We start from the raw sequence: 25091 nt of genomic DNA on the forward strand, positions 1-25091 counted from the left end.
CTAATAGTGAATAATTATTTCCAGAACTGATATTCTCTGTAGTGGTGGCAGCTACCTGTTTACATAGCCCTTATCACCCCCAATTTTTTTTTTTTTTTAATTGCCTGTTTCTTCCCACTAGACCTTTTAAGGTCAGGGACTTTGCTTGGATTTCTGTATCCCCAGCCCCTTGAACAGAGCTCACCAAATAGTAGGGGTTCAGTAAATATTTGCTAAATGAATGAATGATGCTTGGAACTAAGTAGATCTTTAATTCATTGCAATTTAATGCTCTAAGATAGGCAGATAGGGGCAAGAACAAACGGATTCAAATTTACTCTATGTTTTCCACTTTTCCCATGTAGAGTACAGTCATACATTACCCTTAATTCAAGTAATGGTAGTATAATCTGTAAGGTAAAATGTTTGTGTTAAATTCTGTATTAAACATGACTTAGCATTCTGTCTTGATATATCTAAAAGAAATGGGAAAATGTTCTAATTTGTTCCCTGTGAAGACTGAACAAAATGAATCATTAATTAGCCATTTAAATTGTATTAAGAAACTGTGTCTAGATTAGAGAAGAGACATGTAATTATGATCCAGGCTCTGTAGTGAAGATGCCTCTCTTTGAGTCCCAGCTTTACCATTCACCAGCTCTATTAACTTGGACAAGTTACTTAACCTCTCTGTGCTGTTTTTTCTGTTAAGCAAGGAAACGAACAGCCCTTTCTTACTAGGTTGTGAGGTCTAATTTGACAAAGCATGATAGGTACTAGTGTTAATACAATGCTTAAAATTTTGTGAACACATGCTAAATGTTAGCTATTCATTGTTTTAAATTATTTTATTATTAGGAAGGACTTTACAGATTATTCTCTATCAAAATGTCTTGCAATTTCTATATATGAAATCTTTAAGAATTCAGTAAAATTTTAGTTCTTTTTTCTTATATGCTTACATGATTACTACCTCTTCTCTTCATGCCTTGCAAAAGGTAAAGCAGTTGGCATGTATGCCACTGTCCTCAGGGGCTTGTCACATTTTGGAATTCAGGTTACCTGGTTGGTTCGCCACCTCAGCTCTTAGGTACCTTTAAAAAATATTATGACTTTTTTTTTTTTTTTTCCGAGTGGGAGTAATAGTCTCTTGCAGTAGTCTGTGTCCAAAACTGAACTCTCTCATACCTGAAATCTTTAAATATGTGAATAACGATTATGTTTGGAATATTTAAATTTTGATCGTTGGTAGAAATTTGTTGACTTAATCATTCACTTCTAATTCTGGTTCTTTTGAATTTTCATAATTAGGATTTTTGAGTTGTCTCCTAGTTTTTATTATTTTGCACATATCTGAGTAAAAATACAGATATGTGAAGTTAGATAAAATTTCCAGTTGGAACCTAATGAGTCATCAGACTCAGATATTTAAGTTAACAGTATTTGAGTCTGATGAATCATTAGGTTCCACTCAGAAATTTTTCATTCAGTTTCAGAATCTTTGGTTTTGACAAAATTGTGTCCAGTGTTTTGTTTGTGTTCTGATAACTTGGTACCCATTCTCTCTCTCTCTCAAAACATTTGGAATTCTTCAAACTACATAATTAGCTTAACCTCTAAAGTTCCGTCAAAGGGTATTTGGCCTGAAAAACTTTTATCAGCCATAAAGTACTCAGGAAACAGTACTTCAAGTCATTAACATTAACATGCTAACTGTGAAACCATTATAAAGGCATTTGAAAGTAATATTTAATAATATTTTGATGATTGGGAAAAGATTGAATTGGATTTTAAATGTTTAAGACTTTCAGAACTGGTATTTTGAAGGGTACAATATGCCCACACATCGGGCACTAAAATCTGGTAGTTTTAATGAATTGGCATTTTGATTTCGAGTATAATCAAGTTTTGCCACTGTGGTGCTTAATCACGTGGAACTGAATTTTTATTTGCCTCCCCATTTTAGTATCATCATCATCATCATCATCATCATCATCATTATCATTATCATCCCCTTTCTTCTCCTTCCCTAAACCTTGCAACTCATCACTTGAATGTTGGTACAAAGTTAAAGATACGGACTTTAAAACTATTATTTTCTCAAGTTAGGAAAACCCCAACTTTTATCTCCAATTTCATGGGATTACTGGTCCTAACCTGTGTCATAAGAAGGCAATATAGTTCAGCCTGAACAGAAATAGATGGTATGGTAAACAGAATAATAAACCCCTAAGAATGTCTATGCTCTAATCTCTGGAACCAGTAAAAATGATGAAATTATTCAGACAGGCCCAGTGTAATCAGATGAGCCCTGAAAAACAGATTTCAAGCATGAGGAGAATTTGACAAGCCATTGCTGCTTCTAAAATATTCAGGACCACAGACACACACACACACACACACGCAGAGAGAGAGAGAGAAGTGTGTGAGGAAATAGATATGTTAATTTGACGATGGTGATTATTTCACTGTGTATGTACAATATATCAAAACCACTGTTGTGCATTTTAAATATATACAATTTTAAAAGATATGCAGAGCCACATGCAAAGACTGGGGAGAGGCCTCTAGAGCTAAGGTTAAATGCCAGCTGTCAGCTTGCAGGGGAACAAGGATCTCAGTCCTATAACCATGAATAACTGAGTTTTGGCTTAGCTAAGTGGATCATGCCTGTAATCTCAGTGCTTTGGGAGGCCAAAGTGAGAGGATCACTTGAGGCCAGGCATTTGAGTCCAGCCCGGGCAACATAGCAAGACCCTGTCTCTACAAAAAAACCACTTTTTTAAATTAGCCAGGCATGGTGGTGTGCACGTATAGTCCTAGTTATCTGGAAGCTGAGGTGGGAGGATCAATTGAGCCCAGGAGCTCAAGGTTATGTTGAGCCATGATTGTGCCACTGCCCTCCAGCCTGGACGACAGTGTGAGACCCTGCCAGTAGCCTGACAGATTGCAAACTTGCTGACACCTTGATTTTAAACTTGTGTGCCCCTAAGCAGAGAACTAAGTTGAACTATGCTCTGTTTGAACTTCTGACCTATAGAAGCTATAAGATATTAATAAATGGATGTTTAAATTCACTAAGTTTGTAGTAATTTGTTACAGCAGTGGTAGGATCCTAACCCGAAGTTATGTAACCAAATCATTTATTACTAGAATAAAGGACCCATAATTCTATTTATTCCTCTACAACTCTTTTAAGTGCTGACTATGAATCAGACTGAAAAATTGAGTGCCATAGTAAAAACATTAATAGCTAGTGTCAGGTTTAAAACTGATTCTGTTGTTTGCATATTATGCCCATAATCTTACCACCTGAAGACTGTTGATGTTTTAATATATTTCATTGTTACCTTACTCTTTTTTATGTTTACATAAAAATTTGTGCCAAATTTTCAATTGCTGTTAGGGTAATTTTCTGGTGTTATTAAATAATCTTAACAAACATAATTTTTTTTTTTTTTAATTATACTTTAAGTTCTAGGGTACATGTGCACAACGTGCAGGTTTGTTACATATGTATACTTGTGCCATGTTGGTGTGCTGCACCCATCAACTCGTCATTTACATCAGGTATAACTCCCAATGCGATCCCTCCCCCCTCCCCCCTCCCCACAATAAGCCCCCGTGTGTGATGTTCCCCTTCCCGTGTCCAAGTGATCTCATTGTTCATTTCCCACCTGTGAATGAGAACATGCGGTGTTTGGTTTTCTGTTCTTGCCATAGTTTGCTGAGAATGATGGTTTCCAGCTGCATCCATATCCCTACAAAGGACACAAACTCATCCTTTTTTATGGCTGCATAGTATTCCATGGTGTATATGTGCCACATTTTCTTAATCCAGTCTGTCACTGATGGACATTTGGGTTGATTCCAAGTCTTAGCTATTGTGAATAGTGCCACAGTAAACATACGTGAGTATGTGTCTTTATAGCAGCATGATTTATAATCCTTTGGGTATATACCCAGTAATGGGATGGCTGAGTCATGTGATATTTGTAGTTCTAGATCCTTGAGGAATCACCATACTGTTTTCCACAATGGTTGAACTAGTTTATAATCCCACCAACAGTGTAAAACTGTTCCTATTTCACCACATCCTCTCCATCACCTGTTGTTTCCTGACTTTTTAGTGATTGCCATTCTAACTGGTGTGAGATGGTATCTCATTGTTGTTTTGATTTGCATTTCTCTGATGGCCAGTGATGACGAGCATTTTTTCATCTGTCTGTTGGCTGTGTGAATGTCTTCTTTTGAGAAATGTCTGTTCATATCCTTTGCCCACTTTTTGATGGGGTTGTTTGGTTTTTTCTTGTAAATTTGTTTGAGTTCTTTGTAGGTTCTGGATATTAGCTGTTTGTCAGATGAGTAGATTGCAAAAATTTTCTCCCATTCTGTAGGTTGCCTGTTCACTCTGTTGGTAGTTTCTTTTGCTGTGCAGAAGCTCTTTAGTTTAATTAGATCCCATTTGTCAATTTTGGCCTTTGTTGCTGTTGCTTTTGGTGTTTTAGACATGAAGTCCTTGCCCATGCCTATGTCCTGAATGGTATTACCTAAGTTTTCTTGTAGGGTTTTTATGATAATAGGTCTAACATTTAAGTCTCTAATCCATCTTGAATTATAAGGAGTAAGGAAATGATCCAGTTTCAGCTTTCTACTTATGGCTAGCCAATTTTCCCAGCACCATTTATTATATAGGGAATCATTTCCCCATTTCTTGTTTCTCTTAGGTTTGTCAAAGATCAGATGGCTGTAGATGTGTGGTATTATTATTATTATTATTATTTATTTATTTTTTTTGAGACGGAGTCTCTCTGTCGCCCAGGCTGGAGTGCAGTGGCCGGATCTCAGCTCACTGCAAGCTCCGCCTCCCGGGTTCACGCCATACTCCTGCCTCAGCCTCCCAAGTAGCTGGGACTACAGGCGCCCGCCACCTCGCCCGGCTAGTTTTTTTGTATTTTTTAGTAGAGACGGGGTTTCACCGTGTTAGCCAGGATGGTCTCGATCTCCTGACCTCGTGATCCGCCCGTCTCGGCCTCCCAAAGTGCTGGGATTACAGGCTTGAGCCACCGCGCCCGGCCAGATGTGTGGTATTATTTCTGAGGGCTCTGTTCTGTTCCACTGATCTATATCTCTGTTTTGGTACCAGTACCATGCTGTTTTGGTTACTGTAGCCTTGTAGTATAGTTTGAAGTCAGGTAGCATGATGCCTCCAGCTTTGTTCTTTTGACTTAGGATTGTCTTGGCAATGCGGGCTCTTTTTTGGTTCTATATGAACTTTAAAGCAGTTTTTTCCAATTCTTTGAAGAAACTCATTGGTAGATTGATGGGGATGGCATTGAATCTATAAATTACCTTGGGCAGTGTGGCCATTTTCACGATATTGATTCTTCCTATCCATGAGCATGGTATGTTCTTCCATTTGTTTGTGTCCTCTTTTATTTCAGTGAGCAGTGGTTTGAAGCTCTCCTTTAAGAGGTCCTTTACATCCCTTGTAAATTGCATTTCTAGGTATTTTATTCTCTTTGAAGTCAATGTGAATGAGAGTTTATGATTTGGCTCTCTGTTTGTCTGTTATTGGTGTATAAGAATGCTTGTGATTTTTGCACATTAATTTTGTATCCTGAGACTTTGCTGAAGTTGCTTGTCAGCTTAAGGAGATTTTGGGCTGAGACAGTGGGGTTTTCTATATATACAATCATGTCATCTGCAAACAGGGACAATTTGACTTCCTCTTTTCCTAACTGAATACCCTTTCTTTCTTTCTCTTGCGTGATTGCCCTGGCCAGAACTTCCAACACTATGTTGAATAGGAGTGGTGAGAGAGGGCATCCCTGTCTTGTGCCAGTTTTCAAAGGGAATGCTTCCAGTTTTTGCCCATTCAGTATGATATTGGCTGTGGGTTTGTCATAAATAGCTCTTATTATTTTGAGATACGTTCCATCAATACCGAATTTATTGAGAGATTTTAGCATGAAGGGCTGTTGAATTTTGTCAAAGGCCTTTTCTGCATCTATTGAGATAATCATGTGGTTTTTGTCTTTGGTTCTGTTTATATGCTGGATTACGTTTATTGATTTGCGTATGTTGAACCAGCCTTGTATCCCAGGGATGAAGCCCACTTGATCGTGGATAAGCTTTTTGATGTGCTGCTGGATTCTGTTTGCCAGTATTTTATTGAGGATTTTTGCATCGATGTTCATCAGGGATATTGGTCTAAAATTCTCTTTTTTTGTTGTGTCTCTGTCAGGCTTTGGTATCAGGATGATGTTGGCCTCATAAAATGAGTTAGGGAGGAGTCCCTCTTTTTCTATTGATTGGGATAGTTTCAGAAGGAATGGTACGAGCTCCCACTTTTACCTCTGGTAGAATTCAGCTCTGAATCCGTCTGGTCTTGGACTTTTTTTGATTGGTAGGCTATTAATTATTGCCTCAATTTCAGAGCCTCCTATTGGTCTATTCAGGGATTCAACTTCTTCCTGCTTTAGTCTTGGGAGAGTGTAGGTGTCCAGGAAATTATCCATTTCTTCTAGGTTTTCTGGTTTTTTTGCGTTGAGGTGTTTATAGTATTCTCTGATGGTAGTTTGTATTTCTGTGGGATCGTGGTGATATCCCCTTTATCATTTTTTATTACATCTATTTGATTCTTTTCTCTTTTCTTCTTTATTAGTCTTGCTAGAGGTCTATCAATTTTGTTGATCTTTTCAAAAAAACCAGCTCCTGGATTCATTGATTTTTTTGGAGGGTTTTTTGTGTCTCTATCTCCTTCAGTTCTGCTCTGATCTTAGTTATTTCTTGCCTTCTGCTAACTTTTGAATGTGTTTGCTCTTGCTTCTCTAGTTCTTTTACTTGTGATGTTAGGGTGTGAATTTTAGATTTTTCCAGCTTTCTCTTGTGGGCATTTAGTGCTATAAATTTCCCTCTACACACTGCTTTAAATGTGTCCCAGAGATTCTGGTATGTTGTATCTTTGTTCTCATTGGTTTCAAAGAACATCTTTATTTCTTTGAAAGAAATAAAGAATAAATTCCATCGTAACATGATTTCACCTATATGTTAGACCCGAGGATTTTATAAACCCACTTAGAGCATTGTACCAATGTTTAAATTACATGCTTTACAGAATCCAATTTAAATGTATTTTTGTATGTCATCAGAACTGCCTTCATTTCGTTATGTACCCAGTAGTCATTCAGGAGCAGATTGTTCAGTTTCCATGTAGTTGAGCGGTTTTGATTGAATTTCTTAATCCTGAGTTCTAGTTTTTGCACTGTGGTCTGAGAGACAGGTTATTATAATTTCTGTGCTTTTACATTTGCTGAGCAGTGCTTTACTTCTAATTATGTGGTCAATTTTGGAATAAGTGTGATTTGGTGCTGAGAAGAATGTATATTCTGTTGATTTGGGGCGAAGAGTTCTGTAGATGTCTATTAGGTCCGCTTGGTGCAGAGTTGAGTTCAGTTCCTGGATATCCTTGTTAACTTTCTGTCTCATTGATCTATCTAATGTTGACAGTGGGGTGTTGAAGTCTCCCGTTATTATTGTATGGGAGTCTAAGTCTCTTTGTAGGTCTCTAAGGACTTGCTTTACGAATCTGGGTGCTCCTGTATTAGGTGCATATATATTTAGGATAGTTAGCTTTTCCTGTTGAATTGATCCCTTTACCATTATGTAATGGCCTTCTTTGTCTCTTTTGATCTTTGATGGTTTAAAGTCTGTTTTATCAGAGACCAGGATTGCCACTGCTGATTTTTTTTGTTCTCCATTTGCTTGGTAGATCTTCCTCCATCCCCTTATTTTGAGCCTATGTGCATCTCTGCATGTGAGATGGGTCTCCTGAATACAGCAAACTGATGAGTCTTGACTCTTTATCCAATTTGCCAGTCTGTGTCTTTTAATTGGACCATTTAGTCCATTTACATTTAAGATTAATTTTGTTATGTGTGAACTTGATCCCGTCATTGTAATATTAGTTGGTTATTTTGCTCATTAGTTGATGCAGTTTCTTCATAGCCTCGATGGTCTTTACATTTTGGTATGTTTTTGCAATGGGTGGTACCGGTTGTTCCTTTCCATGTTTAGTGTTTCCTTCAGGAGTTCTTGTAAGGCAGGCCTGGTGGTGACAAAATCTCAAAGCATTTGCTTGTGTGAAAAGGATTTTATTTCTCCTTCACTTATGAAACTTAGTTTGGCCGGATATGGAATTCTGGGTTGAAAATTCTTTTCTTTAAGAATGTTGCATACTGGTCCCCACTCTCTTCTGGCTTGTAGAGTTTCTGCTGAGAGATCTGCTGTTAGTCTGATGGGCTTCCCTTTATGGGTAACCCGACCTTTCTCTCTGGCTGCCCTTAACATTTTTTCCTTCATTTCAACTTTGGTGAATCTGACAATTATGTGTCTTGGAGTTGCTCTTCTCGAGGAGTATCTTTGTGGCGTTCTCTGTATTTCCTGAATTTGAATGTTGGCCTGCCTTACTAGATTGGGGAAGTTCTCCTGGATGATATCCTGAAGAGTGTTTTCCAACTTGGTTCCATTTTCCCCCTCACTTTGAGGCACACCAATCAGACGTAGATTTGGTCTTTTCACATAATCCCATATTTCTTGGAGGCTTAGTTCATTTCTTTTTCCTCTTTTTTCTCTAGACTTCTCGCTTCTTTTCATTCATTTGATCTTCAATCATTGATACTCTTTCTTCCAGTTGATCGAGTCGGTTACTGAAGCTTGTGCATTTGTCACATAATTCTCGTGTTATGGTTTTCATCTCTATCAGTTTCGTGTATGGCCTTCTCTGCATTGATTATTCTAGTTATCCATTCTTCCATTCTTTTTTCAAGATTTTTAGTTTCTTTGCACTGGGTACATAGTTCCTCCTTTAGCTCTGAGAAGTTTGATCAACTGAGGCCTTCTTCTCTCAGCTCGTCAAAGTCATTCTCTGTCCAGCTGTGATCCGTTGCTGGCAATGAGCTGTGTTCCTTTGGAGGGGGAGATGCCCTCTGATTTTTTGAATTTCCAGCTTTTCTGCCCTGCTTTTTCCCCATCTTTGCAGTTTTATCTGCCTTTGGTCTTTGATGATGGTGACGTACTGATGGGGTTTTGGTGTGGGTGTCCTTTCTGTTTGTTAGTTTTCCTTCTAACAGTCAGGACCCTCAGCTTCAGGTCTGTTGGAGTTTGCTTGAGGTCCACTCCAGACCCTGTTTGCCTGGGTATCAGCAGTGGAGGCTGCAGAAGATAGAATATTGCTGAACAGCTTATGTTGCTGTCTGATTCTTGCTCTGGAAACTTCATCTCAGAGGTGCGCCCAGCCCTGTGAGGTGTGAGGTGTCGGTCTGCACCTAGTGGGGGATGTCTCCCAGTTAGGTTACTCAAGCATGCAGTCTGTCTGTTCTCCGAACTCAACCTCCATGCTGGGAGACCCACTGCTCTCTTCAAAGCTGTCAGACAAGGTCATTTACATCTGCAGAGGTTTCTGCTGCTTTTTGTTTAGCTATGCCCTGTCCCCAGAGGTGGAGTCTACAGAGGTAGGCAGGCCTCCTTGAGCTGCAGTGGGCTCCACCCAGTCCGAGCTTCCCTGTGGCTTTGTTTACCTACTTAAGCCTCAGCAATGGCGGGCGCCCCTCCCCCAGCCTCGCTGCCGCCTTGCAGTTAGATCTCAGACTGCTGTGCTAGCAATGAGGGAGGCTCCGTGGGCGTGGGACCCTCCAGGCCAGGTGTGGGATATAATCACCTGGTTTGCCGTTTGCTAAGACCCTTGGTAAAGCGCTGTATTAGGGTGGGAGTTACCTGATTTTCTGGTGTTGTTTGCCTCATTTTCCTTTGGCTAGGAAAAGGGATTCCCTTCCCCCTTGTGCTTCTCAGGTGGGGCGATGCCTCGCCCTGCTTCAGCTCTTGCTGGTTGGGCTGCATCAGCTGACCAGCACCGATTGTCTGGCACTCCCCAGTGAGATGAACCTGGTACCTCAGTTGAAAATGCAGAAATCACCCGTCTTCTGTGTCGCTCATGCTGGGAGCTGGAGGCTGGAGCTGTTCCTATTCGGCCATCTTGCTCTGGGACCTGACAAACATCATTTCTTATACTACAATGAGATGTCCTCATTTGGCTCTGCCATACTTTATTTAGCCTTTCTTTGGTAATCTCTAATATTTAGTCTTTTTTTCCTATCATTGCCATCTTCCTTGCACTGGACAATTTCAGGTGTAGTTCAAGTCATAAAAGGATTTTCAGTTAATTATGTTATATTTAAACTCACATCGAATGGGTTTTTTTAAAGAAAAAAAAACCCTAGATCTCAAAGATGGTTTTGTCATCAGCACATTCTGTGTTGAGCTTTCAGCCAACTACTTAATCTATGCTTAGCTTAAAAATAAGATTTGGCTGGGTGCTGTGGCATATGCCTGTAATTGCAGCACTTTGGGAGCTGAGACAGGCAGATCACTTGAGCTCAGGAGTTCAAGACCAACCTGGGCAACAAGGCAAAACCTAGTCTATTTTTTAAAAATAAGATTTGACATTGTTGTGGTATAAGTTGTTTTATAGAATATGAAATTTGAAAATTTGAGTAGTATTTGGTAATGTTCAGTGTTTTAAGCCTTTTGAGTTGTAATAAGTATTTGTTAAATCAGTTTACCATTACAAGAGTTTTACATTGCCTTTGAAGTAGGCAGTAATAGAAAAATAATGTATGTACTAAACTACACAGTATTTTTTATTCTTTCAACAAATATTTCTTGATATTACTATATGCCAGATACTACATCAGATAACTGGAATATAGTATGGAATAAAGTAGTCAAGTCTCTGCTCTCATAGAGTATCTGGGTTAAGGGGAAAGATTTGGAGAGACAATAAATATAAAGAATGTGCATTATATCAGATGGATAAATGCACTGAAGGAAAATATAGCAGGATAAGAGAGTAGAGTGATGAAAGAAGTTCAATTTTAGGTATTTAAGAAAAATGAGACCATGGCAGTTGGAGGAACGGCAGTGATCACACGTCGGCTGCTGGGAAGATCTGAATTCTTGTGTCAGGTCATCATCAGAAAAGCTAAGTTTGCTGTATAGTGAGGATCAAGAGATCTGATCCTGATTGCAGAACCTTCCCTGATTAAAGAATCTTGGGTTGTATCTCCCACTTCACCCTTCTAGACCATCCCAGAAGATCTGTAAGATTTCATCTGGGAAATCACTAGGAGTTCTTGGAAGGGAAAGAAGGAAGATTGTTGGTTGGAATAAAAACAAGGTTGAATGAGTTCCAGAAAGCAGGATTCTCAACCTCGTGGACAGCAATCTGCGGAAGAAGAGAACTTCAAAAAACAAACTAGAAGCAACATGCAGAGAAGTAAGATGAGAGGGGTCTCCTCGGGAAAGAAGACCGCTGGTCCACAGCAGAAAAATCTTGAACCAGCTCTCCCAGGAAGATGAGGGGGTCGCTCTGTAGAGAGCCTCCTTCAGGATCCGTGAGGAAGACCAGAAAGAACAAACAGAAGACTCCTGGAAACAGACATGGTAGCAGTACCAGCGAAGCACCTCAGCCCCCTGGGAAGAAAAGGGCCCGGGCAGACCCCACTGATGAAAGTGAGGAGGCGTTTAAGAATAGAATGGAGGTTAAAGTGAAGATTCCTGAAGAATTAAAACCATGGCTTGTTGAGGACTGGGACTTAGTAACCAGACAGAAGCAGCTGTTTCAACTCCCTGCTAAGAAAAATGTAGATGCAATTCTGGAGGAGTATGCAAATTGCAAGTCACAGGGAAATGTTGATAATAAGGAATATGCAGTTAATGATGTTGTGGCAGGAATAAAAGAATATTTCTTTTTTCTTTTTTCTTTTTTTTTTTTTTGAGACGGTGTCTTGCTCTGTTGCCCAGGCCAGAGTGCAGTGGTGCGATCTCGGCTCACTGCAAGCTCCGCCTACCGGGTTCACGCCATTCTCCTGCCTCAGCCTCCTGAGTAGCTGGGACTACAGGCGCCCACCACCACGCCCGGCTAATTTTTTTGTATTTTTAATAGTGACGGGGTTTCACGTGTCAGCCAGGATGGTCTCGATCTCCTGACCTCATGATCCACCCTCCTCGGCCTCCCAAAGTGCTGGGATTACAGGCGTGAGCCACCGTGCCCAACCCAGGAATAAAAGAATATTTCAATGTGATATTGGGCACTCAGCTGCTCTACAAATTTGAGAGGCCCCAGTATCCTGAAATCCTCTTGGCTCACCCTGATGCTCCAATGTCTCAGGTTTATGGAGCACCACACCTACTGAGATTATTTGTAAGAATTGGAGCAATGTTGGCCTATACGCCCCTTGAAGAGAAAAGCCTTGCATTATTGTTGGGCTATTTGCATGATTTCCCAAAATATCTGGCAAAGAATTCTGCATCTCTCTTTACTGCCAGTGGTTACAAAGTGGCTTCTGCTGAGTACCACCGCAAAGCCCTGTGAGCGTGTACAGACAGCTCACCATTTTTGTCCTGTATCTGTAAACACTTTTTGTTCTTAGTCTTTTTCTTGTAAAATTGATGTTCTTTAATATCGTTAATGTATAACAGCGCTTATGTTTCAGTTTTTTTTCTGTTCTGTTTTAAACCGAAAATAAAAGGAGCATAAGCTCCTTTTCTCATTTCAAAGTTGCTACCAGTGTATGCAGTAATTAGAACAAAGAAGAAACATTTTATTGCCTAGTTGACAACATTGCTTGAATGCTAGTGGTTCCTATCCCTTTGACACTACACAATTTTCTAATATGTGTTAATGCTATGTGACAAAACGCCCTGATTCCTAGTGCCAAAGGTTCAACTTAATGTATATACCTGAAAACCCATGCATTTGTGCTCTTTTTTTTTTATGGTGCTTGAAGTAAAACAGCCCATCCTCTGCAAGTCCATCTATGTTGTTCTTAAGCATTCTATCTTTGCTCAGATTGTTGAAGGATGGTGATTTGTTTCATGGTTTTTGTATTTGAGTCTAATGCACGTTCTAACATGATAGAGGCAATGCATTATAGTGTAGCCACGGTTTTCTGGAAAAGTTGATATTTTAGAAATTGTATTTCAGATCTTAAATAAAATTTGTTTCTAAATTTCAAAAAAAAAGAAAAATGAAAATATTGATAGTTGAAATGGAATCTGTTTACCAATATAAAGAAATAGTGAAGAAAATTGTTTGTTAAATGTGATTTTTGTGATATTTCATGTAGGAGTATTTTGTATTAAATTTAAATTTAACCCTTTAAAGTACTGAAACTTTGTTTTCTATTATTCTAAATAAAGATGTTTGTTGATTTGAAGTATTTTATTGGCTCTCCCTTGTTTTGTTATTTATTTATTTATTTATTTATTTATTTATTTATTTATTTATTTTTGAGACAGAGTTTTGCTCTTGTTGCCCAGGCTTGAGTGCAATGGCATGATATCGGCTCACTGCAACCTCCGCCTTCCAGGTTCAAGCGTTTCTCCTGCCTCAGCCTCCCGAGTAGCTGGGATTACAGGCACCCATTACCATGCCTGGCTAATTTTTGTATTTTTAGTAAAGACGGGGTTTCACCATATTGGCCCAGACTGGTCTCGAACTCCTGACCTCAGGTGATCCACCTGCCTTGGCCCCCCAAAGTGCTGGGATTACAGGTGTGAGCCACTGCCCCTTATTGTATTTTGTTGGGTTGCATCACAATCTTGATTCTCTATGTTAGGATATTAATCAATTCCTTGGAATATTGTAGTATGTAGATAAACAAAAGTCTAACATTGATTTTACAAAGGTGAAAAGTTCATATTGCCTTTGATTAGTAAATTGTTTTAAGTATAGAGAGATCAAATTTTTAAATTTTAAAATAGAGACTTTAAATCTCTATACTCTTTTTTGAGTAGAGAGATATCAGATAAACTATTCGCTGATGACTGTATCATAAAATTAAGAATGTTTTCACATGTATGACTTTATTCAATAGTCTGATAAATTTTCTGCGTATAAAATAGTAGAAAAATTAAAGATGAGAATTTATTAAAGTAAGTTTAAAGATTTATGTAGATAAATGGGAAGTGATAAATACATTTTGTGAAGCAGGAAGAATTTCATGAAAGTTGAGTTGTTAGGCAAAATTAACACACCAGAAAAATACTGTTTCAAAAAACAAAAGGTTACTTTTAAATGATCTCTTTCCATTTTTCTCTTGCCTCTCTTTTAGAAAATCTTAAATTGTAGAGGATAAATAATCTTAGAAAAATGTATTTTACTAAGTATCTAATATCTTAGGATTTAGTCAACAGCTTATTTGCATAAACTATTCTGTTAGGACTTATTAAGAAACTCTAAATGACACTATATTAAAACTGTTGACATCTAAAATAAGAACTTAATTTGTAATATTGTAAGAACTAGTATAATTTTCGTTAAGTTTTTGAAAATACAAGGTATGTGAAATTTTTTAAGTGTGCTTTAAAAAATAAAATATAAGTACTTGAGGATAGGAATTACCCTTTTAATCTTATTCATAGTCCAATGTGAAGCATGACATTTCTCCAAAGAGTTTATTAATGTATTAATGTACTAATAAATATTCATATGAAATTTCCAAATGTCATTTCCCGTGTTAATGATGCATTTTAACCTTCTTTTCACTTTATAGATATGGTCCAGACCTGTACATGAATAACTTTGGTTAGTGAGAGTGAAATATCCAATAATGAGTGGTGCAGCTTTGGGACTTGAGATTGTTTTTGTCTTTTTTCTGGCTTTATTTCTACTTCATCGATATGGAGACTTTAAGAAACAGCATAGACTTGTAATTATTGGAACACTGCTTGCTTGGTATCTCTGCTTTCTTATTGTCTTCATACTGCCTCTGGATGTTAGTACGGTAAGGAGTGAACTTTATTTTCACAATTTAAAAGACAAATTTTAATCATACAGCATGTTGGAAATAATGTTATTTCTTAAGACAGCTAAGTTATGACAGTTTGTACTTATATTTTGAATTAAAAGATTATATGGTCATTTGATCATTAAAAAGCATAGCCAAGGGCTGGGAACCATGGCTCACACCTGTAATCCCAGCACTTTGAGAGGCTGAGGCGGGCGGATCACGAGGTCAGGAGATCGAGACCATCCTGGCTAACATAGTGAAACCCTGTCTCTACTAAAAATACAAAAAAATTAGCCGAACATAGTGGCAGATGCCTGTAGTCCCAGCTACTCAGGAGGCTGAGGCAGGAGAATGGCGTGAACCCGGGAGGCAGAGCTTGCAGTGAGCTGAGATCGCACCACTGCACTCCAGCCTGGGTGACAGAGCAAGACTCTGTCTCAAAAGAAAAGAAAAAGAAAAGCATAGCCAGGAAGGTAAGTTTAGATAGATAGATTTATAAACTCTGATGTCCTTTAAATACTTGGTGTAACCTTTTGATTCTCATTTTTAAACCATACATTCATTGCTTTAGACAATATACAACCGGTGCAAGCATGCTGCTGCAAATTCAAGCCCTCCTGAGAATAGCAACATTACAGGATTGTACGCAACTGCTAACCCTGTTCCAAGGTATTTCCTTTTTTAAAAAATATATAAATATTGTAGGGGACACATTGTTTAAAAATGAAAGTTTTTACCATCCAGATTTTATATTGATGTAAGTTATCCTCATTCTCTATTAATTCCCTCCACCTCTATTCTTTCCTAGTAGACTTTTCATTACATCATATTCTAATTAAATCTAATTTTTAATATTTATTGGTCCACAAAGCCCTTCAGTAGATGGTAGTAAGAAACTTGAAGAAGTCCTGACTTTTCAGTCCTGGTTCTTCTTTACCAAGTATATAATTTCTAAAACCTGTTTTTCCTCTCAGCCTATCTCAGATTTACAAACGTGGGATGTATTTTCACTTTTGCCTAATTTACAAGGTTATAATAAAGTACAAGTATTTCTATACTTGTGGTATTCCTTTCATATTGCACATCCTTCAAAAGCATATAGATTTACATAAAAAAATGAATAAAGTTCAAATTGTCCAAAGATTATATTGAATTCATATCAAATTTTTAATTAAAAAGCTTATATATGTTGACTGTAGACTTTATGAATGCTTTCAGTAGTATTTGCATGCTTCTTTATGCATTTTTTTAAAAATCTAACTTGAGAAAAGGTAAATTTAAAATGCAGGTGTTACTTCCATTTGAAGCACTACTAAAAAAAAACTGGATAAAGATCAGCAGCAGCTACAGATTGTTGCAAGTTCTTGGGATATCCTTCTAGCTTAGGAATATGGCTACATGGCAGAATGTATGATCAGAGACTCATGTCTTCAGAAATTTAAACAGAATTATGTATAGATGCTAGCATGCATCTACATAGAAACTATGTTATAGTGAGTGATTTAATTAGCATTCCAATTTTCAGGAATTAATCACCTAATGTTTTCCCCTCCCAATCCCTATAACCTGAAAAAACAAAACAAAACAAAACAAAAAACCCAACCTATGAATGGGTTGTGTATTTTAAAGATAATCATTAGAAATTTTATTTCATAATACATTTGCTTTTAATGATTGTTGCACTTTTAGTCTATTAGTTGAACATTAAGTTTTCTTTTTACCCAATGACTAAAAATACACTGAAAGTTGAAAACTTAAATGACATTTTCAGAAAAAACTATTTTGTTGCTTTTGTGTGGTTTTTCTTTTGGCAGTCAACATTGAATTTTAAAATTTCTGTGAAATTTTATGAGTTATTGATTATTAGAGTCAATAATTTAAAATCTGAATGTAAATTAACTTGGCCACTGCAAATTAACTGTATAATTCATTTAAATAATTATTTATGATTAATTGGCTTTAACTTTTATTCAACAGCCAGCATCCTTGTTTCAAGCCATGGAGTTACATTCCTGATGGAATTATGCCAATTTTCTGGAGGGTAGTGTATTGGACGTCACAATTTTTAACATGGTAAGTTACAGTAAAGGATAACATTTTTCAATCAATATAGTTTGGAATTTATTTATTTCATTTTTTTCCTTAAATCTCTATCCTCTCCCTTTCTGCTCTCTCAAGTGTGTCCCATCTTACAGAAAAAAGAAAAAGAAAAAAAAAACACACACAAATAGAAAATAGAAAACAGAAACACAGTTTTTGTTGGAAAAAACTGTGTTTTCCACAGTTTTGTTGGAAAGGAAACAGAAACACTGTTTCCTTTCAGTTATTGCCTTCTCTTTTGCCCTTCAGTCCAATTGTTCTTCCAGCCACATTATTACATGAAACTGCCCTTGCTAAGGTCATATACTCTGGTTTTCTTTCTGTCTGCTTTCCCCAACCTTCTGATTTCCTTTATGAGTGCCATTTCTGTTGTCCATTTTTTAAATGCTGATCTTGCCTAGAGTCCTATCTTGGTCATCTTGTCAGACTTCCCTGCATAGCTGTAATTATAGCCATGGTTTCATTGACCAATAATGTATTCTGAATCTTTCTACCCATTATTTTTATCTTTCTGCTGTGCTCCAAACTCATACTTATCCACTTGCCTGCTAAGCATCTCTTAGATCTGCAAACAACTGCACTCTAAAACTGGAGGTACTGAACATTGCAAGAGAAAAATTACATAGCAGAGTAGTGCTCTTGTAAAATCATGTCTATTAAATTCAACTGAGCTCTCAACATTACTAGACTTTCCTTCTTTGTATTTTTAGTTTGCTTTCTTTCCATTTTCTACAAGAAATATTTCCACTCACTTCAAATTTCTGTCCTCTTTATGGCTTTCTCTCTTGTACTCCCTAACAACAACAACAAAATCATCTTTACTCTTAGCCTCTTGGCAGATGACTGCTTTCCATCCAACAGTTAAAACAGGAGTCATCAGATGGCAGCTCTTTCAGCTTCTCACCAACAAATCTTCATACCTATCCATCTTTTTTTATTTCCCCTCCAAAGATAGAAGAGTCATGCTTGTTAAAGCCAATCCTGTCACAGGATCCTTAGGGGTGTTGTTTTGCCAGCTGGAAACCTCTATGGCCAGTAGCACCTTTGCCCGAATTTTACTCAGGCCCACTGAGCTTATTCCACTCACTCAGCCTGGCAGGTTGCACTCAGCTCATGCTACTGGCTCTGATCTCATGCCTCCCAAGGGCGAGCCAGGCGTGGAGTGGTGAGGGTTGTGTGAGTGAGTGAGCGTGGGATCCAGCCACTGAGCACAGCCAGACATGCTGACTGCTGTGGCAGGGTGGGCAGCTCCAGGCACCAGCACAGGTGTCAGCTCTGTGCAAGCCTGTGGCTGGGTCAAATACACTGCAAGCAGCTTCTGCTGTGGGCACCTGCATATGGATGAGGGGAATGTAGTGGTACCCAGAAGCTTGGAGATGCCAGAAACCTCAGAGCTCCAAAGAGGGTGTCACAGACCTGGCTTGGGGAGTCCCCAGATCTGGGCTTCTGGAAGGGCCACAGTTCTTCTCTTGTCACCTGCAACATGGCAAGTGGCAGGGGCATGTTTCAGCCCTGTTTATGTTTCAGCTCTTTCAGTTCTGCCATTCAGCAGGTCCTGAGTTCTTGTCCTACGTCCAGGAAGAATGAGGTATGCAGAAAACTGGAGGGTGAGCAAGGTGGAGAGGTGCTTTATTGAGTGATAGTACAACTCTCAGGAGACCCAAAGTAGATAACTCCTTTCTGCAGGCAGGTCATCCTAACAAGTACAGCTCTCAGTGGAAAGGAGCCCTGGAGTGGGTAGCTCCTACCTGCAGGCAGGTTATCTCAATCGTCTGTGCAGCCCCCAGCAGAGAGGAGACCTAGAGTAGATAGCTCTTATCTGTAGTCAGGTTGTCCTGTCATCTGCCTGAGTCTGGCTGAGTCTGGGGTTTTTATGGGCTTCAGAGAGGAGGAAGTGTGCACTGATTGGGCCATGGGCGGGCCTGGAAAAAGAATCCTAAGTTCTCACTGTGGTCCACAGGACTGGTGGCCTGGCCCCCAGGCTTCAGGCTGTCCCTGGCTTAAAGGTAGTGCTTCACCAGTGACCTGCCCACTTCTGCCCAGGAGCCTGTCTGCCTCCTGCCACCATCAATCATGTCATTTATGGCACCCAGGCTGTTCATGCCAAATGGTGCCTGCAGGCCCATGCTGAGCTGCCCTCAGCCCCACTCTCCACCTCCCTCCTGTGCTTATTGATGTCCAAAGTCCAGAGTGGGCTGAGGCAGCAGGGGTCTGGTGTGTCAGCACTGCCCTGAGCATGTGTGCACACCCAGCTAGGTTGCAACAGTGCCTGGATTCAGTCACAACTTTTCTCCAAAATCAGAGCAGTTGTCAGGAGCAGGGAGAGGCCAGGCAGCAGGAGCAGGGACTTCCAAACCTGTAGTGGTATGGGGGCTTTCTGGGTCCCCGAGAGTTCAGGGATGCCTGGGTCCACAGCCACAGCTGGGCAGCTGCACCTGTGCCCAAGAGGGCAGGGCTCCTGCTCAGAAAAAGGTGGGGCTCCCACCTCCTGCTAGCTCCATGGAGTGCACAGCCCCCGCCAGTCCTCCCCCACTGCGGCCACCATCCTTGCAGGGGGCCACTGCAGACAGGCCGCTGCTGCCATCACTTCTTCCTAAAATATGGATCCATCCCCTTCAGCTTTTGTTACTTACTTGTAACTTTCAATTTCAAAAAAGCATGCACATTTCTCTCATCTTTAGAAAAGAAAACAGAAACAAAAATGAAAGTCTGTCAGTTCAGATTCCTTTCCAGCTTCTGCCTTGTTGATCTGATCACAACTAAATTTTTTTAGAAACTTTTTAAAACTGAAGCATAAATTCATACCGAAAAATGCATAGATTGTGTTTAGTTTGACTTTTTTCAAAGTGAATACACCCATACACCAGCACTCAGATGATGTTATAGAACATTAACAATGCCCTCAGAAGCCTCGCTCATGCTTCCCTGTGTAGTCGTCCCTCACTCTCCAGAGGTAACCATGATTCTGACTTCCATCACCATAGATTAGTTTTTGCCTATTTATGAACTTTATAAGCATAGAATTATACACTATCAACTTTTTCGCATCTCTCTTTGCTCACATATTTGGGAAATTCATCTATGCTGTGCTGTATGTATCAGTATTCTCTTATTTTCCATTTCTGTAAACTACCCCATTGTATGTATATGCCATAGTTTATCCTACCTAGCCAAACTTCTTAAATGAATTCTCTATATTTGATATCTCCACTTGCTCATTGTTTACTTATTTCTCAACCATAGTACTCTGCTTTCTATTCTCACTCCTCCACTCATACATACAAGTTTTTAATTTACTTCACCTCTTGGTGGCATTTGATTCTCTCTCTCCACTTTAACTTTCCTCTCCTAGTTCCTAATCCATATGCTCCTTGGTTTTCTTCCTTGCCCCACTATTGTTCTGTCTCAGTCTCTTTTGCTGGTCCATCCTCCTTCTGTTTTCTACGTCTCTCTTAAAAGTTGATATGAGATCTGTCTCAGTTCTTTCCTTCACATTCTCCATACTCATGCTTCCAGTTCAGTTTCTACTGATATTATTTCAGTGCCGTTGATACAGTGATGACTCCGGAAGCTATCCATATTTTTAGTCCTCTCTCTTGAACCCTGAAGCTGGGTTTGTGTGCAGCTCCTCTTAGATGTCTCCTAGGTACTACTTCAAAGTCAGTATGCTGTTAACTGACCTTCTGCCTTTTTGCTTCTTACCACCATCACCACCCTTCCCCCTCCCAACTAGTTCCAATTTTGTTTCCCTTTTATCTTTTCTCCATGCTGAAGCCTTAGAAAACTAAAATTTGATCAAAAATGTTTTCTTTGAATGCAGTCCAGACTCTTTATAAAAGCTTTAAAGACCCATTTGCTTTCCCTAAAATTTTATGTTACAAAAATATTCAGTCATCTATTATAGTATATTAAGTATTCATGATTACTTATAAACATATTTATCAGTGAGAAGAGCTATTCATTAAAATTGAGATTCCCATATTTCTGGCATTTTGAGATTATATAGACATATCAGTTGTTTGTGTTTTTAATCATATTTTTTTCTATCCATCTAGGATTCTCTTACCTTTTATGCAGTCATACGCAAGATCAGGAGGGTTTTCCATCACTGGAAAGATCAAAACTGCACTAATTGAGAATGCAATCTACTATGGCACCTATTTGCTGATTTTTGGAGCTTTTTTAATTTATGTAGCTGTAAACCCACATTTACATTTAGAATGGTAAGAAAAGTAGTCTTCTTAACATTGCTTTAATGTATGTTTGCATTTTTAAAAATTCATTTTTAACTTCATATGTGCCGGTAAAAAGACATTTCATTGAGAAATGTATTGTTACATATTTTATGGATTTCCCTAAAAGAATATGTGAATCCATATTACTAAGAAAGAAAATATGGAATGACATCTTTAAATATAGATTTTAGGCAAAAGATTAATGATTAGTCTAATGGCTATATATTAAAAGTAATAACCCTTATGATTTTTGGATAGAATTTCAAAATTTTTATATGATAAAATAACTGGTTTTATTTTCCATTGGAACTTGTGATTTTTTTTTGTTTTGATTGTAATTTGAGGGCATATTTGTTCTTAATGTTATCTTGGATTTAGATATTTCAATAAAATTGAAATCTGTTTTATACTTATGATTTCTAACATATGTGAAGGTCTACATCTGAAAATTTAGAAATAGATCAGCAGTGCTAGGTCTCACTATTGTATTCCTGAGATTTGCTAGGTCAGCAACACAAGTTAATTTGAAACATTTTCAGGCTTCTTTTGTTTAATATAGAAAAAGAAATCACCTAATGAAAAATGTTTCCTCTAGGAAAATATATACATATTATTGCCATGAATTAATTCTAGATGCTAATTTTAACACAATAGAAACAGTGTCTCCTGTGTTAAAGTCTCTTTATGCAGTCACATTTTATCTTTCCATTAAAATGTACATATTATCTGTTATTTCCCTTTCTTAGGAACCAGCTTCAGACAATTGGGATAGCTGCTGCAAATACATGGGGTCTGTTTCTTCTTGTGTTGTTGTTGGGTTATGGCTTGGTGGAAATTCCTCGATCCTACTGGAATGGGGCAAAAAGGGGTTATCTACTTATGAAAACGTATTTTAAGGCAGCCAAACTGATGACAGAGAAAGCAGATGCAGAAGAGAATTTAGAAGATGCCATGGAGGTAAGCAAGTTTGAACCTTATAAGCGGTAGTCACTAAGGCATGTGTATCCCCTTTTAGTCACTTTTGGTTTGTTGTTGTTAGTGCATTGATGGGCTTCAGATTGCAAAACTGGTGTTGTGCAATCCTTCAGGATGTCTTATCCAGGATGACTTTTTAGCAGTTCAGCCTCATGATGTGTCTTGTCCATCTTCTGTCTGACAGGGATTCATGGAAAATATATTCAATAGTGCAGGGCTATGCCTATTATTTTGAGGTAACTTTTAGTAGTACCCTCTTTTATTTTCAAAAGTCTCCCAGATTAAATGATAAATTGTATGGTTACCCTAACATAGTAGAAGTGAGAATAATGACCAGAGGACACTTATTTCTGAAAGGTTAACCTAAGGTAATACCACCAATTCTGGAAACCTCTTTAAAGAACAATTTGCATGGGAGTTTGTATTGATAAGTTTTGTTTCCTATCTGTAATCTTAATAAGACACTTCATTTTACTCGATGACTTAACCCAGTTTCACAAAGTTATTGAAAGTATACCTTTCAATACTGTACATAAAAATATATAATAAATTATAAAATTTTTCTGTGTTAAATAAAAATTTTGTTATGGATTTAAAGAGATTATTGTAGTCACCTGAAAGTTTTGCTCCCCAGGGAAAATATGCTACTCAGCTGATGATACTTTCCAAATTAAAACTCCTTTTGAAGGCTTTTCAGTCATGTTAAAATAAACTCCAAAATGTTGTAATGCAGCCTACAGAAAAATAATTTGGCCTATGTTTAGCTCTCCAGCTGTATCCCAAACCTCTGTCTTCTCACACTGGTCATCTTTGGTTTCTCAAACTTGCTAATGGTGATGAAATAATAAACAATTCTATAGACTTAATATTTACCTAACACTCAACTTTGGTTCCTCAAACTTAGCAATGGTGATAGTTATAGTAAACAATTATATAGACTTACTGTTTGCCTAAGAGGGACTTTCTAAGCAGTATACATATATTTAATTCCCATGACTTTATGATAGAGATTTTTGTAAATCCCCATTCTATAAATGAAGAATATGAGGCACAGAGAGATTAAGTAACTTTCTCATGTCTACATGGCTAGACATGAGAACCAGGCAGTCTTGCCTCTAACAGGGACTGACAAACTTTTTCTGTAAAGGGCCAGATAGTAAATATTTTAGGCTTTGTGTGCAATATCGTTTCTATCACAACTACTCTGTCCTTGTGGGATGAAAGCAGCCATAGCCAGTAAATAAATGAATGAGTATGGGTGTGTTCCAGTATGAGAACAAGTAGTGGACTGAATTGATCTTGCTTGATGACCCTGTGCTTAATCATTACACACATTGTCTTTCTTTTCTATCTTTGAGCATGCTATTCCCAAACTATTATAATGCTCTTTTCAGCACTCTCTTCAGCTAATTCCTATTTCATTTTCAGGTCTTAACGTAAATGAGAATTCTTCAGGGAAGCTTTATTAGTTCCTAGAACTGCTGTAACAAAACTACCACAAACTGGGTGGCTTAAACAATAGAAAATATTGGCTCACAGTTCTGGAGACTAACATTCAAGATTGAGGCATCTGCAGGGTTGGTTCCTTCTGAGGGCTCTAGGGAATATCCGTTCCATGTTTGTCTTCTAGCTTTTGGTGGTTTGCGATCTTTGGCATACCTTGACTTGTAGACCCCTGCCTTCATCTTCACATGATGTTCTCCCTGTGTGCCTGTGTCCAAACTTCATTGTTTTGTAAGGACACCAGTCATATTGGATTAGAGTTCATCCCACTCCAGTATAACCTCATCTTAACTTAGCTAATTAAATCTGCAACAACCCTATTTCAAATAAGATCGCATGTTAAGATACTGGAGGTTAGGTCTCAGGGGACACAGTTCAACCCATAACATCTTCCCTGGTTGTCCAGACTCTTAAACACTCAGCAACCATTTTTTAAGTGAATGAATAAATGAACAAATGAATGTATACTGTGATTAGAAAATTTTATGTTGGCTTTGCAGCATTTATTCTCTACAGAATGTAAGAACTACAGCAGAAAATATTGATTTAAATGTAGGAGTGAGTCTATAAATAGTATTATTTAAATTGAAATGATTAAATTTCCTGTTATATTCAACATTCCTATGATGAATGTTATTACATCTTTTGAAAGAAGATAATTTATATTTGATAAATTTTACATTTATATTTGAAATTTTGAATTTTTAAAAAAATTGAAATAGTTGAAAACTGATATTTCGATAAGATACTTACATTTGATAAAATAAATTAATTTAAATTTAAATTTGATAGTATTCCATCCAAAAGTTGGTATTAAATTCAGTTGTTTCAGATTTGAGGAATTTGGATTTCACTAATTTATTCAACGTTCCTGCAAAAAAAATAAACACAGGTATTATGTGAGTTATGGATTTTTCCCTAGATGAAACTTTGCTGTCTGAATAAAATAGATTTTGTTGTTGTTATTTTTAAATAGGAGCCCTCTGCTTAGAAATAAGATGTGGAAAATTAAGGACCGGCATTGGTGACTTCTGTGCTATTTTAGTATAGTATTCTTAGGTTTTAAGCTGTGTAAGAAATTTTAGATAAGAAACCACTCTTTAAAAATGAATGTTTTGAAAATAGCAGTAGGTACACATAGACAGCAAGATAACTCTGAACCTCTTTCCATCAAAAACAATGCATGATTTCTCAGGTATGAATTTCTTTTTTATTTGTTTTTCTGGGGTTTTAAAACATTTTTGTACATACTCATCACCTCAAGCATTTACTTTTCTTTATATTACAAACAATCTGATTATTTTCATTTAGTTATTTTAAAATGTACAATTACATTTTTGACTGTAGTCACCCTGTTCTATCAAACACTGGATATTATTCACTCTAGCTATATTTTTGTACCCATTAACCATTCCCACTTCCCACCCTCCCTTCTACCCATAACCCC

The 25091-nt window shown here is 37.9% G+C and overlaps 2 protein-coding genes across 3 annotated transcripts in view; both read left to right on the forward strand.

The window, feature by feature from the left end:
- The window catches only part of LMBRD2 (LMBR1 domain containing 2), a 61476-nt gene that overhangs the window by 2582 nt on the left and 33803 nt on the right, over positions 1 to 25091 (forward strand). For both annotated transcript variants that reach the window (XM_073014796.1, XM_007961378.3), the window contains exons 2-6: positions 14595 to 14825; positions 15403 to 15500; positions 16809 to 16904; positions 20987 to 21154; positions 21913 to 22123. In XM_073014796.1, coding sequence (XP_072870897.1) covers positions 14652 to 14825; positions 15403 to 15500; positions 16809 to 16904; positions 20987 to 21154; positions 21913 to 22123 — 747 coding nt within the window. In that variant the 5' untranslated portion in view covers positions 14595 to 14651. The remainder of the gene's footprint in view (positions 1 to 14594; positions 14826 to 15402; positions 15501 to 16808; positions 16905 to 20986; positions 21155 to 21912; positions 22124 to 25091) is intronic.
- Positions 10580 to 13068, forward strand: LOC103215133 (mortality factor 4-like protein 2). The gene is given in 3 exon segments (XM_073014797.1): positions 10580 to 11413; positions 11416 to 11766; positions 12096 to 13068. Coding segments are annotated over 3 exon segments (861 nt in total). The 5' UTR covers positions 10580 to 11220; the 3' UTR covers positions 12413 to 13068.

The sequence above is a fragment of the Chlorocebus sabaeus genome, chromosome 4, assembly GCF_047675955.1.
Source record: "Chlorocebus sabaeus isolate Y175 chromosome 4, mChlSab1.0.hap1, whole genome shotgun sequence".
Classification (NCBI taxonomy): domain Eukaryota; kingdom Metazoa; phylum Chordata; class Mammalia; order Primates; family Cercopithecidae; genus Chlorocebus; species Chlorocebus sabaeus.